The following is a 13,933-nucleotide window of genomic DNA, read 5'->3' as shown; positions in this document are numbered from 1 at the left end:
ATGTGGTAGTTTTTGCGACCTTTATGTTGTTATATAAAAATTTTCCGATTTTCCGGATAACGTAATCAGGACATTATTTAAAAAACATAAATCCACTATTGACAAAACTAAGAATGAAAAAACAAATATATCGGTCACTTATGTACCCAAATTATCGGAAAGACTATCACATTCGGATTGTTATGACAAAGATGGAATAAAAATAGCACATAAACCGGACAATACCCTCAAACATGTATTCAACAAAACAAAATCCAAGATAGAGATGACTAATAGAAGCAATGTGATATACAAAATCCCATGCAATGGACATGGAAATATACCGTGCAATAAGATATACATAGGGACGACAAAATCGAAATTAAAAACTAGGATTTCCCAACACAAATCTGACTTTAAAATGAGGCATTACACAGACACACCAAAAACAGCACTAAGGACACACTGTGCAACTAGTGGCCATGCACCGAATTTCGAAGAGACGACAATATTAGATGAAGAGCGGCACTACAACAAAAGGTTCACCATGGAGATGCTACATATCATCAATACACCGAGCGCCACACGACATAACTTTAAGACTGATACTGACAACTGCGCTCACATATACAGACATTTACTTGACAAGAATTAGTTCGTAACTCCACGTCAAACGGTGCTGACGTGTTAAATAATGTATGTTACAAAAAATTTTGTTAAATGTCACATAATTGTTAAATGTTCTTGTATTTTATTGTAGTTGCCCTGAAGACGGTTGCCGCTGCGCAACCGAAGTATATCGGAAAATAAATAAACTTAAAAACAATGTTTTATTTTTATTTGAAAAAATGACCTAAAGCCTGATCAAAAAATTTTTATATTATTTAATATGTCACACGTAAATACAACATAATCGTTTATTTATGATCAATATCAGCTTCTGTTAGCTAATCGAACTAAGTTAGTGTATAAAATCAAAAAATGAACAATAAAAATGCCGTCAGTTAGTAATAAGTTCTACATCGCTTTTGCATGTGTGGGAGATCTACATATGTACATCGTCATGTATTTATTTATATGGCTAGCAATTATTATTGCCACCCACTCAAGATAGATTCCCTGGAGAATTTCTGGACTCCAGTCGCATTTCATTTTACGGAGGATTTGGTAACTCTCTTGATTCAGTATGTACATTGAAAATATTGCTTTCATTTATTGCACGCTTATATAATTAATTTTACATTTACAAAAACAAAAAGGCAATTCTTCCCATTAAGTCGGCGTACCGACTGTTGGATACTCTGTAACAAGAATTTTAAAAGTAATTGAATTCTATACCCTGATACATAGCATAGCAATCCAAAAAAACAATTTTTTAAGAACAATGCTTAAATATATAAAATCTAATTTTTATGTGTGTTATTATCTACGCAGAATTGAGAGGACGATATCATGTAAGTGTGTACTATATACAGTGTATAAAACATATTCGGTATCCCATATCGATAAAGTCCTCTTAAACATTTTGACTATTAACATCGTCGAGTGTGAATCGACCACCAGAATAAAGCACTATATAAAAATATGTATATATATAGGTCCTTTGATACTGCCATTGACAAAGCCAATAAGTAGATTTTGTCTTGACAAACATCAAATCCATATGCAGGGTAATTCATCACTTTTACCTTACAGGGTACAGGGTATATAAGAGGAAAGACTAAACAAAAAACACAGGGTAACCGAAAAGGAATTGAAGAGAGTTTAAGAAAGCACATAATAAATAATTGCAGGGCGGGACGGGACGATGCAGGTCAGGTTAGGGCTAAGGGGCGGACACTTAATTTGTAGTATTTAGATGGAAGTACAAATGGAACAAATTAGAGCAATACGCGTATTAAATATGATTAAAATAAAATTCATTAAGATTAGTTGTTGTTGGTAGGATGTTGATGTTGGTTGATTTAACATGATGATGACGATGACGATGACGCTGATGAAGGGAACCCCTTAGTACCCATTAGTACTGATACCAGGGCTGGCGGCGCACCCATTGAAGGCGATTGCTTGTCTGATCTGAACGTATTTTGATGCTGGCTCCCTCGGCAGCACGGACTGTCTCCTTGACCTGGCGATCAAAAAGAGAATGTTTAGGCTAATGCGGAAACGGAAAGTATTTGACTGTAATCTTACACTCTGCATCAGATTTTGGGCATTGCCCACCAGCATTTCAGTAGCTTCACGATCCTCATCTGAGCCCTGGGCACCCAGCATGGTTGCTTTGACCGTCGATAAGATCTTCAATTGAGTGCCAATGGTTGGGATACGCTCGCACACCTGCAACAGATTGGTGCGGATGCGACGATCTGTGCACTGGCGAGCCAACTCCTTGGCCAGACGTGTTACATCCTCAGAGGCTTCGGCAATCTTCTTGGCTGTGGCAATCAGTTCGCGCTTGCTGCCGCGCGAGTCCGATAGAACCAATTCACTGAGCCGGGCCATTAAAATGGCCATGCGCTTCGCGGCAGCAATGATCTCATTGTCCTTAGATGACCACTGACGCACCTCTTGATGGAGCCCGCGGGCGGCAATCTAGAAAACAAGAAGTCGAGGACATTTGAATATACACATTACTACACAAGGAGAAAGGGAGACGGAGAACTTACAAGAATGGGTTGATTGGCATGCGGCATGGTACGGAAGACACCCTCATCCTCATCATCGGTTTCTGGTGGCGGCGGACGTGTGGGAGCCAATCCCTCTCTAGGCAATGGAGGACGTGGTGGAGCCCGCTCCGCTGAGGGTAAAAAAAAGAAAAACAACCGGTGTATAAAGTAAACTGACTGGAAATGTTCTGTCACCACTAACCATTTTGTTGGCTAAGATGCAAGGCACTCAATTCTGGAATTGGCGGCGGTGGTGGCAGTGACGTGGGCAGTGGTGGAGCCTGTGGCGGTGCAATGGCTTCACGTACGCCTCTTACATCGCCCAAAAGGCGTTGGAACGAGTTCTTCCATGCGGCAGCAGCAGCCGGGTCGCTTATATTTGTGGCCACCAATTTCGCATCGCCTACCATTGCGGGTAGGGAGCGTTCCAATCGATTGGCCGCCTCAGTCAGGCGATTGATGAAGACAGGATCCTCGGAATTGTCAGCCTCTTGCTTGGCCACCAGCAGGACCCGATTAATCAGGCGAGCTATATTCGAAGTGTTGTCCACCATCTTCTGGGGCTGGCGATTGTGTATGGCTTCCTCGCAGAGCTTGGCATAGACCTGCATTTGCTCCTCGGATGTCTTAATGAAATCGGCGGGATCGGTGGCCTGGTCGCATAGCGTACGCATGCGCAATACGGTATCAGCGTATTGCTGCTTAAGATTCTGCAGATGTTCTTCGGCTGCCTTGCTGGCGGGATAGTTCATCCTAATGCGTCCGGCATTGATCAATTGCGGAGTCAGCGAATCGACCTGAGCGGCAGAGGAGAGTAGGATCTCCGCAATCTTCTTATTTCCACAGGCACCGCCTGCAGCCACCATGCGCGAAGTGCGGGAAGCGCGATCACTAAACGCCTGCAGATTGTTCGATTTCTGATTGAAATTCTGCTCCCGGCCGGGTGTGCCCTCCGGCAAGAGGACTGCCTCAGTGAACTGTTTCAGGGGCGTGCTAACGTCCATGAAATCTTGAACAATCCTCTTGACCAGAGCATCTTGAATGGCCGCCTTCAGTTCGTAGAGCTTTTGTGTCAATTGCTTGGCCGCCTGCTTGGCGGCAGGTCCCGTGCCAGCGGCCTGTCGCTTCAGTCGCTCAACCTCGTCGCACAGCTGCATTATTTCGGCCTTCTGATGACCAGGACACCCCTCGGCTACCTTGCGACCCTCTTCTACAATCAGATTGATTGCCCGCTCGCCCAAGCCGCCATCATTGACTTCGGGATGCTGCAGCCACTTGACCGCCTGCTCCAGGCGACCCTGGATTGTGTGAGCTGTCTGCTGGACACCGGCCTTGTCGACGCCCTGAACAGCTTGACGCACTAGACCTTGGAGTTCGGCAAGACGTTGGCGTATGCCCTGGGCCAGGGATTCAGCCTGTGGGGAGCTGCCCTTACCCTCTTGACGCAGCTCGCCTAGAGCATTGGCCATCGAGGAAATCTCGTCGGCCAATTTGCGTATGGGGTATGAGTCCTGGGGCAGGCAGCGTTCCGAAATTTCGTTGGCATTGTCGATCACCTGGCGCAATGCCTTCTCGCCGACGCCTCCACGCAGAGCATAGGGATTCGATAGCCACTCATTGGCCAGCTCCATCTTATTGTTAATGGCATTCGATAGCTTCTTAAGCACTGTGAGATTGTCTAATTCGCTGGTATCCTCGTCATACGTTGTCAGCTGAAGAACTCGGATAATCTCCTGCAGTTCATCACTCATGCGGCCGGCCAGATAGTTGCGATTCTCAGCCGCCTCCTCGGACCCCTTGCCCTGCTGCTCCACAATATGTATATAGACCTTCATGCTGCATATGAGAATGGGGGCCAGAGTCTTCACCTGCTCCAGACAGCGAACCAGAATCTCGCTATGCACCTGATGGGTTAGCTCCTTCTCGCGAGCCCCAACCTCACGCGACACCTTGCTCAGACAAGGTGACAAATCCTTGAGGAACTGCACCAAATCCTCCATACTATTAATCACCTCTGCCACGGCCAGATAGTCCAGCACTCGCTTGCACTCCTGTATTATCTTGCGAACCTCGCTCTCATCAAAGCAGAGCAACAGCGAGGAGGTGCCCTGCAGTATGCCGCGGCTTCCTTCAATCAGCTTCTTGCGCGCCGGTCCCGAATAGGGATCAGCTCGCAACATATCGGAAGCCTCCTCGAGCAACTGCGAGGCAGTCTCCACGCGATGCAATGCCGTTGGCATGTCCTGGCGCAGCATCTTATCATCGGAACTGTTGATAGTCTCACGGCCCACTTTCACTAAATTGGCCACAGCAGCGGAAACCACCTGTACCGGCCGGCTAAGATCCGGCATGGCGTTGCCATCCTCGGCCTCTTCATGTAGAATGACCAGCCGAGATACCTGTAGATGCGAAACAAATTGGATTATCACTAGCTCTCAGTTATGACTTTCTGAATCGATTTCTATAAAGCTATTCTCATTTATTCTTACAGATGATGGGAAACATGAAGAAAGTTCATTCATGATGAGAGAACATTTCCAATACTAAACTAACTTACCGAATTGGAAACGTTTTCAAGCCGACTCCTTTGTATACCCTATCACACTTACACACACACACAGCCACTCATTGAATTGTTCATCGATTCATTCATAGAATAAATATTGTGCGTGGGCCAATTATTCAAAAAATCAGAGAGCAAATGCCACCTGTTCCACAAGCCAATTTGCCGGTTTCTAATTTTAGACGTGACGGTCGAACCGAAGTAAAGCAACAACCCAAGCGAAACAAAACCAAAGCCAAAGCAAACACCAATCAGACACAACTAATCTTTAATCATTCATTTAAGCTAAACTAAGCTAAATGGACTAAACAATATGACAACAGGGGGAACCAGACTAAAGGCTTACTCCTCTCCACCTCCAACAAATCGTCCAATTAGTGTCAATCCTATATATTCGCCATTGCCAGTTCACTATTTTGAAGGGTAGACCTTGCCACTAATTGTTGATTTGCATCAAATTGTGAGGCCTAAAAGAAAAGGTTATTAAAAAATCTACTGAAAGCTCTCCCCTTGTTTATTTTCGCGACTATCGTTCTTTGGTCATTAGTTGGTTTAATTAATTATGCAATTAGCATCACCTGTATCCATCTATCTCTCCTTCACCTTTATTTATATTTATAATTTCCCCTCTAGCTACCATATCTAATGTATATCTTGTGGATATATGTTTATAATGTATAAGATATAGCCAAGATTTGTATGTATGTACATATAGGACAACGGTGGACAAAAGTATTATCACAACAAATTTGTTTCTCACTTTGAGACTTCCTTACGAACATTTGGCTCAAAAAAGAATATTTTCTTGGCCTAATTCAAAATGTCTATAGTTTAATTTGCTTTCACTCTTCTCGTTTCAAAGACCTGCATTGAAGGCCTTGCGTTTGAGCCTAGTTGTAATACCGTTATTAAACTACATAAAATTAAGGCAAAAGTTAAAATAAAAAAAAAAAATGTTGTCAACAAACTTCTGTCCATCACTGTGTGTATATTCTCTATGGTTGTGCGTTGATTGATGTGATGAATGATCATTATTTCTTGTTTCTATTCATGACTAATCCAATAGCCCCTTATTAACCCCCCACCATTGCCCCATGCCATCGTTTGGGGGATTGCTTTTTTGGCACACTAATTTTCCGACTTTTGCCCACCTACACCTTTTGGTTCATCACCATCAGGCAGCCACCAATGGTTACCACATGTTGCAGCACCTTTGGGGGCTCCGCCTTTTTTCTAACATATCCGCCACCAACCCCCTCTCCCATACCCACCACCCACTCTCACCCCCTTCCCTTGCCGATTTTGCTATGATTTCATTCTCTTGCTCGTAAATGTTTTTATTTTGCTGCTATTTTTGGAACTCGGCCAAAAAGAAAAAAAAAAAGAAAAGCAACAAGGAAAATCTCATCATAGTCTTCAATTTTGGCTGTTGTTGTTGTTGTTGTTTTTATTTATTAAATTAAAATTCTAGTTGTGTCCTCACCGTGTGTAGTATGGCTGGGCTTCAGGTTGGTTTTAGGTTCTTCTCTGATCAACATGGCTATATCTCATTTATTTTTAGCATCGTTAAAAAAAAAAAAAAACAAAATAAAAACGTATCCGAATTCGTTAAGTAACGCGCAACTTGATGGAAAATGAGCACAAACATGGAAAGGTCTGACGGAGAATAGAGAGATATGTACATATGTAGATATGCACGATGATATAGCGCTATATACATATGTATGTACTTCTGGCTAAAGTCAATGTTTTGGTTCTACTTGCAGTTTACCTTTTTCGGCATATAGATGTACGATTTTAAGACTTTGACATTGAAAAAAAAAATTTGCTTTAGATCACAAAAGATAATCCTTCACAGTTACACATATATTGATGCTTACCTGTTGAGCCACAGGATCTAATATGCTCTCAATTGTTTTCGTATGAAAAACAGGCATCTTTTCTTCAGTTAAGAAATTTAAATATATGTAGAGTCGTCGGTTTTAGTTTCAGTGGCAGCTGAAAATAAAAGTGAATATGTAAATATGTGCATAGATAACTTATCTTCAACTGACGAAAGAGTGGAACTAGATAAGCAACAAACAACATCATCCTTTCTTATTTTACCCACAATTTCAATTTGAATTCTAAAGAATTTATTTTGTGTCTCGCCTCAAAGTGTTCATTCGCTTTAACCGCATGACGCATATTCTGTGAGGTCATGCTACTGGCCCTCTCCCCCTCCCTCTCCCACTCTATCAGCCCATCGAAAAAAGAAAACATCAGAGAATCGAACCCCAAGCTAAAGAATTGATGACGCATTAGACGGTGGTATTTTCCGCACCCTTTTTGGCCATGATTTACGAAAAAGAACAAGCTAAACGAAACGGAAGAAAATCACAACAAAATGCCAAATGATTGCCATCGATTGTCAATTGCGACTAAAAGGCGCCCCCTCTTAGACCTTGTTATTAATGTATTTGACCATATCGTCCATTTAATATAGATTTGGTTTCCTCACACAATTTGCCAAATTGCAAACTTTAATATGGCCACTTTACACACACATACAAATACATACATATGCATGTAGATTGATATTTCTTTACATTTTTGGAGCATTTTGCTTTTCCTTTGATTCGTCACCTAAAAATCTATAATAAAAACAAAAACAAAAAAAAAAACAATTGTGTGGGCTTGGGGTTTATTGACTTGCCCCAACGTATTTGGCCATTTATGGTTAACAAAATTGTTGCACAAATACACACACACATAGATTAATATTTCTGTAGAGAGTAAGCAAAGGAGAAGGAGGGCGGAGTAAAGCGACACATAGTCAATGTCAATCGAACAGGTTGATGATGCCAGAGAAGATAGAAACCAATAATTGATAGTGGAAAATTGCCATAAAAAGTCAACCGTTAAAGTCTATGACATATTCACATATTTCAATTTCAATTTTCAGTGTTGAAATAAATAGAAAATAAATCAGTCTCTCGTCACTTTGATGTTTCATTGATGCTCTCTTTTCCGCATGGAAGCTCCACAAATGCATATTCCTCTCTATGACACACACACACATGTACATGAAGATGCATTTATTGCGGTTAATTCCCCCTAATGACTCCTTTTATTTGTTGTTATGGATGAAGGGGGTGTCCATTGCCTTCCCACCCCAAAATGATCGTAAAGGGCGCGCGCAGACTGTTTTATTGATCATCGTATGTATGTATGTGCATATACATATATGTATGTATGCATGTGTGCGCTGATGCGCGCGCGGTTGTATGAACATACATACATACATATGTATATTTGGATGAATGTATGCAAGTTTGTGTGTGTTTATTTAGGGCAATGATGAAATTTTAACATCTTGTGTGAACACACACAGACACAATAATTATTTGATTGTATTCACATGTTCTGCTTATTAATTGTCATTATTTTATATTTTTATGTGACTTTTGCTTCTGTTGCCATTGCTACTTCTTTTCTCTCTCTGTCTTTCATTCACCAACACATTAACACTGGAAGAAAGCAACAATTGGTTTATACACATACACACACACTTTCAAAAAAAAAAAGATCAAATTATGACTTATTAAAAAAAAACACAACAAACTAATATGCAATCAACAAATTATTTACATATACACATATGTTAATATACATTCGTATATAATGTATGTATATATGTACAAGTATATATAAGTTTATTTCATTTCATTTTTACTTTTTAAGTTTTGTTTGTACGCCGTCTTTTGCTTCGTGGTCGTTTGTATTTGCCGTTGTTGTTGTTGTCGATATCGCCACTGCGCCCCAACTTGCTCTTGCTGGCCCGACTGTTCTTTCAATACTAAAAAAAGATTTCCGATGGGGGCCCACACACACACTCGCACAGCCATTCACATTGTCATTGGGTCAGACGCGTAGCCGCTGAGCGCTACAATAGGGGAACCAAAACTATTTAAACAAAATAATAAATTCTAATTCTACGGTCTGCTTTAGGGATTATACGTTACATATATTTACATTTGGCTAAATTCTATGATCAAATTTACGCTCTACAAGTGTTAATGTTCTTCAAAGTTAAAACCCGTCTTGTATAATTTGAAATTTATATCGAAATTAAGTTTTCTAACGAATAATTAAGTTTTACAAAGAAGGCGAGTTATAAGTTGGGAGTGCAATGTCTACATTATTGTGTAATTTATATATTTAAAAACAGGCTTAAGAATAGAAGTGGGGATAATGAGCCCCATGAAGTAATAATCCCCTTTTGGGGGAGGCTATGTGTGGACATATGTACGCGGCTGATCTTCGGTGTTCTTCTTCTGCTTCTAGCTGATATTTTCATTGTCTATCGATAACTCATAACGATTAATATTTAAATTGAAATATTAATTCAAATCTAGTAGATTATTTAGCAAATTTTAAACAATTAAATAATTGAAACAATTTTCATTATCTTGCGTAATCACAAGACATGCAACCAAATGTTACATGCTTGCTTATTATTTATATATAAATATATATATGTATATATGTATGTAGCTACATACATATATGCAACATATTTATGTGCATATGTACATAGGTATGGCAGATATTAAACACATACCCAAACTTATTTCCGTTGACTGATTTTGCTGGTGCTGTTGCCGGGTATCTTCCGTGTACTGTGGGGCAAAAAAAGACAGCGAAAATAAAACTAAAAGCTAAAACGCAACAGAGAAATGGGCATAGAAATTTGCTGATGCACCGCTAAATTTAAGGAGAAGCGGCTTAAATGTGAAAAGAAAAAAAAACTTGGTAAATGCAGTGCAATTACAAGTGGTTAAGTTTGCTGAAGCACCGTCCACCAAGCCACCCACTCATTGATGACACGACGACGGAGGAGTCGCTTTTGCTTAGACCTAGTCCATCGACTGTGGAAATCAAGTCAAATTGTAGGTTTTTAGTTGGAGCGACGCGTGCGCGCATGCGCGGAAGCGAAACAAACTGCCGAGGCAGCCACATTCCAGGCAAAGGCGAATAGAGTGTGGAATGGGAATGGTTATAGTTGCAGTTGCTTATAAAATTGGGCTAACTCTGAACTAGCAATCATAACACTTGGAGCTAGCACAGAAACCGCATCGTTGTTGTAGTCAATTTTTTAAATTTTTTTTCTTCAAGCTACAAATTATGGATATTCGTTGTGAGGTAAGGTTCCTGGGAGCTCTGTAAAGGATATACTAACTACTACATATTTTGTCCCACAGTTGTTGAAGCTATCAATCGTTGTGGCTTTGCTCATACTATTAATTGGTGTGCAGCAAACAAATGCCGGGTAATATCCGTCCATTTCACAAAAGCATTTCTTTTCCCATATCAATCATAATCTGGACTAATACACTTTTCTTTTAGACATCAAAAGAAGAAGAAAATTGTCATCCATGTCCCGGTACACAAGAAGATTGAAAAGCACATACACACAGTGATCAAACATGTGCATCATCATCATACCAACAATCCCATTGTTCTCAAGGAGGAGAAGAAGATTATTCATGAAGAAGTGCGTCCTATTCAAATACATCAAACCAAAGAGCACATTCACCATCATGAGAAGCATGAGCACCAGCATCAGCACCATCACCCAATCCATGAAGTGGAAGTCGAGCCGGAGGAGGAACATATCCATCATCATCATAACTATGAGCACAAGGATCGGGATGACTATATTGGTGCCGGAGGTGGCGGTGGTAGTGATGGTATTAGCAGCGAGGAGCGCTGACTATGCGGGGCATGCGCGGAGGAGTGCACTGATGCCGATGTAGACTGAAACCAAAATCGAAACAAAACCAAAAACACCCACTCGAAAGGTGATTTCCACTTTGTGATTCTTTAGGGCTAATAGGTATGCAAGGGGATTCTATTTTTTTGTTTTTTTTTTTGTATTTTTACATTAGTATAAATAGTTTAATAATGGGCAATGCAAAATAAAAGAAAATTTTTGTTTTAAAGTGAATTATTATTATTGGAACTGAACGTTAACGGTTTTTTTCCTAAGTTTTTTAAACCCGATATTTCAAGCGGATCCTATCACGAATAATAGTATTGCCAGTATTTCGATTTTATGCACTACCAGTACTATTTCATTTTTTTGTCGTGTGGCAGCTCGGTCCATGGCAAAATCGATTCGCGTTTTCCAGCCCTGAGATGTTTAAGTACATAGCTAATTACCGCAAAGTCCTTGGAAACCTTTTTCTATTATTTATTTTTTTTCATTACAACTTTAAAGGTGATAAAATTCCGCCTAATTTCTGAAAATTCCTGCAAATTGTAAATCTATCGATATGAAAAATTGTAATCGATATTGCGCTATCGGTAAGTTTATCGATGGTTATCCAGCTCTACTATATAGTAGTCATAGAAAACACAATTATTATTATTTGCACATACACTAATGACACATTTTACATAAATAAATACTTTAAAGCCAATTTCGAACGACGTGTCTACTGCTGCATCCAAATCTGTCAGCATCGTAATAAGACCAGGGAAGGCAACGACGTCAAGCCGTGTTGTGGGCAACGGCGAGAGTGAAACTTAACGAAAAGCGACACCTGGACACGGGCAAAGGAATTCGAAGTGGAGGGCAAATGGCTGGCTCAGCGCTACGTCGCCTAATGGCGGAATATAAACGTAAGTTGATAAGCCAATTTAAGGAAATCGTGCAAAGTCGAAACTTGTAATGGTATATTGTGATCTTTTCTCTGCTGGCTGCACACACCTGCACAACGAACTGACCTGTAGAGTTAACACTAGATCCACCCGAAGGTATTGTGGCCGGACCCATCAGCGAGGATAATTTCTTTGAATGGGAGGCGCTCATTGCGTAAGTATCTCAATATTCCAAAATTCATTGTCTGCACCATGCTTATACTCTGTACACTCGTGTGCTCTTTGTACTTTGACAGTGGACCCGAAGGCACCTGCTTCGAAGGTGGCGTCTTTCCGGCCCGATTGGTTTTTCCACCCGACTATCCACTGAGTCCGCCAAAAATGAAATTCACTTGTGATATGTTCCACCCCAATATATTTGTCGATGGACGAGTTTGCATATCAATTCTACACGCTCCCGGCGATGATCCCATGGGCTATGAGCTATCGGCCGAACGTTGGAGTCCAGTCCAAAGTGTTGAGAAGATTTTATTAAGTGTGGTTAGCATGTTGGCGGGTAAATGAAGAACCCATTGTATTCATATAACGTTAGTTACATTAACTTTATTTTGTTTGCTAACAATTCTAGAGCCCAACGATGAAAGTGGAGCCAATGTGGATGCAGCCATTATGTGGCGCGAAAGGAGAGAAGAATTCAACATTATTGCGCGGCGTTTGGTACGCAAAACACTCGGATTACCCACATAGAGGAGTTTCCTCCACAACTACTACCAATATTCCCTATGAACCATGCAAAGTAAACACACAGAAAATGAAACAAAAAAACAAGAAAAAACTAAAAAGAGACAAATATAAATCAGTTCCACCACCCTTCTCTCGCCAAGTTAGCTAAAGTGAAGAGACAAAATAATAAAAACTTGGCAATATAATTGGATGTTCCTTGGGCCATTCCTGTTAGCCTTACCATCTTTTAGTATTGTACAATTATCTTAATTTACCGTAACCCTACGTTTCTCCCCTTCCAAATTTCCTCCCAACAAATTTTTGTACCTTCTTTTTGAATTATTCGTTTATTGTGCAATCCTCAGCTGAAATTGAAGATCTTCAGCCCATAATTAGCTACACTGGACTCTTTTTTTTTTGTTTTTTTGTAATTCAACTAAGCTGCGATTATTTTCTATATAGTGTAAACAATTAATTTTGTTGTTGATTTCGCATACTTTAAGGCTTTTGAAAATGTGAAATGGAGCTCAACTCTAATATAATTAAAGATAAAACTACAAGAAAATATTGGAATTTTAGCAATTTATTGCAAAGTGAGACCCAAACAAATGTTTCTTGATGTCTGTACTACAGACTCTGTTTATATGCGTTTATATATGTATGTGTATTTATCATATTTTATGACTAGTCTTATCTTTGTAATTGACTGAACGTTTTGAATTCAAATTCTTGTGACCTAGTCAATTGCAGCAGTACATATGTATGTATATAGGTATAGGCATTAAGTTTGGAGTGTTTACACGATGCAGCAAATTTAACGACATTGGATTCTATTTTTTTAACACCAATTTCATGTTATTTATCTGGTCTATAGGCATATTTAGACTGTGCAGAAATATGGTCTACAATCTATATTTATATGTTTCTTTAAATGCAAATATGAATTCTTTTTGCCAACAAATCAATTATACGCCTAGTGCGTACAATACAGATAAAATCTGTATATATGCTATCATCTAGTCAGCTTACTTGTCTAGGATAAACCCTTGAGGTTTATCAATATTCAAATCGTTATCTAATCGCAAAAACTTCCGTCAACTTGGCATAGTTGTTTTTCGATTTACATTATCTGTATACATTGACATTGATTGAGTGTATATGTATGTTCAATCTTTATAGTGTTGCGTATGTATGTGTGGTTGAGCAATATCCGATTTTTATTATAGCTGCTTCGAGGGGCTATACTGTTGCGACACTTGGAGTTTTTAATTTTTTTACGTCGTCTTATTTGAAATTACACATATTTTATATCTTCTAAAAATTAAGTCTCTTCAAATTTGCTGGCATTTTAAATCAT

At 39.8% G+C, this 13,933-nt stretch overlaps 3 protein-coding genes across 3 annotated transcripts; 2 read left to right on the top strand and 1 right to left on the bottom strand.

Annotated features, from left to right (window-relative positions):
- Positions 1-1,159: 1,159 nt before the first annotated feature.
- LOC6653023 (vinculin) lies at positions 1,160-9,051 on the bottom strand. Its single transcript, XM_002075208.4, has 6 exons — positions 8,924-9,051; positions 7,089-7,206; positions 2,848-5,044; positions 2,646-2,776; positions 2,173-2,571; positions 1,160-2,107 (listed from the first exon to the last, which is right to left on the bottom strand). The coding sequence occupies exons 2-6, from the start codon at positions 7,143-7,145 to the stop codon at positions 2,000-2,002; spliced, it is 2,892 nt and encodes a 963-aa protein (XP_002075244.1). The 5' UTR covers positions 7,146-7,206; positions 8,924-9,051; the 3' UTR covers positions 1,160-1,999.
- Positions 9,052-10,006: 955 nt separating this feature from the next.
- On the top strand, positions 10,007-11,192 carry LOC6653089 (histidine-rich glycoprotein). Its single transcript, XM_047011571.1, has 3 exons — positions 10,007-10,139; positions 10,393-10,519; positions 10,597-11,192. The coding sequence occupies exons 1-3, from the start codon at positions 10,007-10,009 to the stop codon at positions 10,961-10,963; spliced, it is 627 nt and encodes a 208-aa protein (XP_046867527.1). The 3' UTR covers positions 10,964-11,192.
- A 386-nt stretch (positions 11,193-11,578) lies between these two features.
- On the top strand, positions 11,579-13,141 carry LOC6653088 (ubiquitin-conjugating enzyme E2 G2). The gene is made up of 4 exons (XM_002075206.4): positions 11,579-11,874; positions 11,986-12,067; positions 12,150-12,409; positions 12,482-13,141. Exons 1-4 carry the CDS (start codon positions 11,832-11,834, stop codon positions 12,598-12,600), a joined length of 504 nt encoding a protein of 167 aa, XP_002075242.1. The 5' UTR covers positions 11,579-11,831; the 3' UTR covers positions 12,601-13,141.
- The last annotated feature ends 792 nt before the right edge of the window (positions 13,142-13,933 follow it).

Source organism: Drosophila willistoni (genome assembly GCF_018902025.1).
Source record: "Drosophila willistoni isolate 14030-0811.24 chromosome XL unlocalized genomic scaffold, UCI_dwil_1.1 Seg142, whole genome shotgun sequence".
Lineage (NCBI taxonomy): Eukaryota > Metazoa > Arthropoda > Insecta > Diptera > Drosophilidae > Drosophila > Drosophila willistoni.
Note: the sequence above shows the minus strand (reverse complement) of the source record. Positions and strands in the feature narration are given on the sequence as shown.

Bases quoted from the DNA above. Each gene is read 5' to 3' on its own strand.
- LOC6653023 (XM_002075208.4), bottom strand. From the start codon at position 7,145: ATGCCTGTTTTTCATACGAAAACAATTGAGAGCATATTAGATCCTGTG. The intron at 2,777-2,847 runs GTTAGTGGTGAC...TTTTACCCTCAG, and splicing joins GCATCTTAGCCAACAAAATG to CGGAGCGGGCTCCACCACGT. The intron at 2,108-2,172 runs GTAAGATTACAG...TTTGATCGCCAG, and splicing joins CCCAAAATCTGATGCAGAGT to GTCAAGGAGACAGTCCGTGC.
- LOC6653089 (XM_047011571.1), top strand. From the start codon at position 10,007: ATGCAGTGCAATTACAAGTGGTTAAGTTTGCTGAAGCACCGTCCACCA. The intron at 10,140-10,392 runs GTAGGTTTTTAG...ATTCGTTGTGAG, and splicing joins TGTGGAAATCAAGTCAAATT to GTAAGGTTCCTGGGAGCTCT. The intron at 10,520-10,596 runs GTAATATCCGTC...CTTTTCTTTTAG, and splicing joins GTGCAGCAAACAAATGCCGG to ACATCAAAAGAAGAAGAAAA.
- LOC6653088 (XM_002075206.4), top strand. From the start codon at position 11,832: ATGGCTGGCTCAGCGCTACGTCGCCTAATGGCGGAATATAAAC. The intron at 11,875-11,985 runs GTAAGTTGATAA...ACTGACCTGTAG, and splicing joins CCTAATGGCGGAATATAAAC to AGTTAACACTAGATCCACCC. The intron at 12,410-12,481 runs GTAAATGAAGAA...TAACAATTCTAG, and splicing joins TGTGGTTAGCATGTTGGCGG to AGCCCAACGATGAAAGTGGA.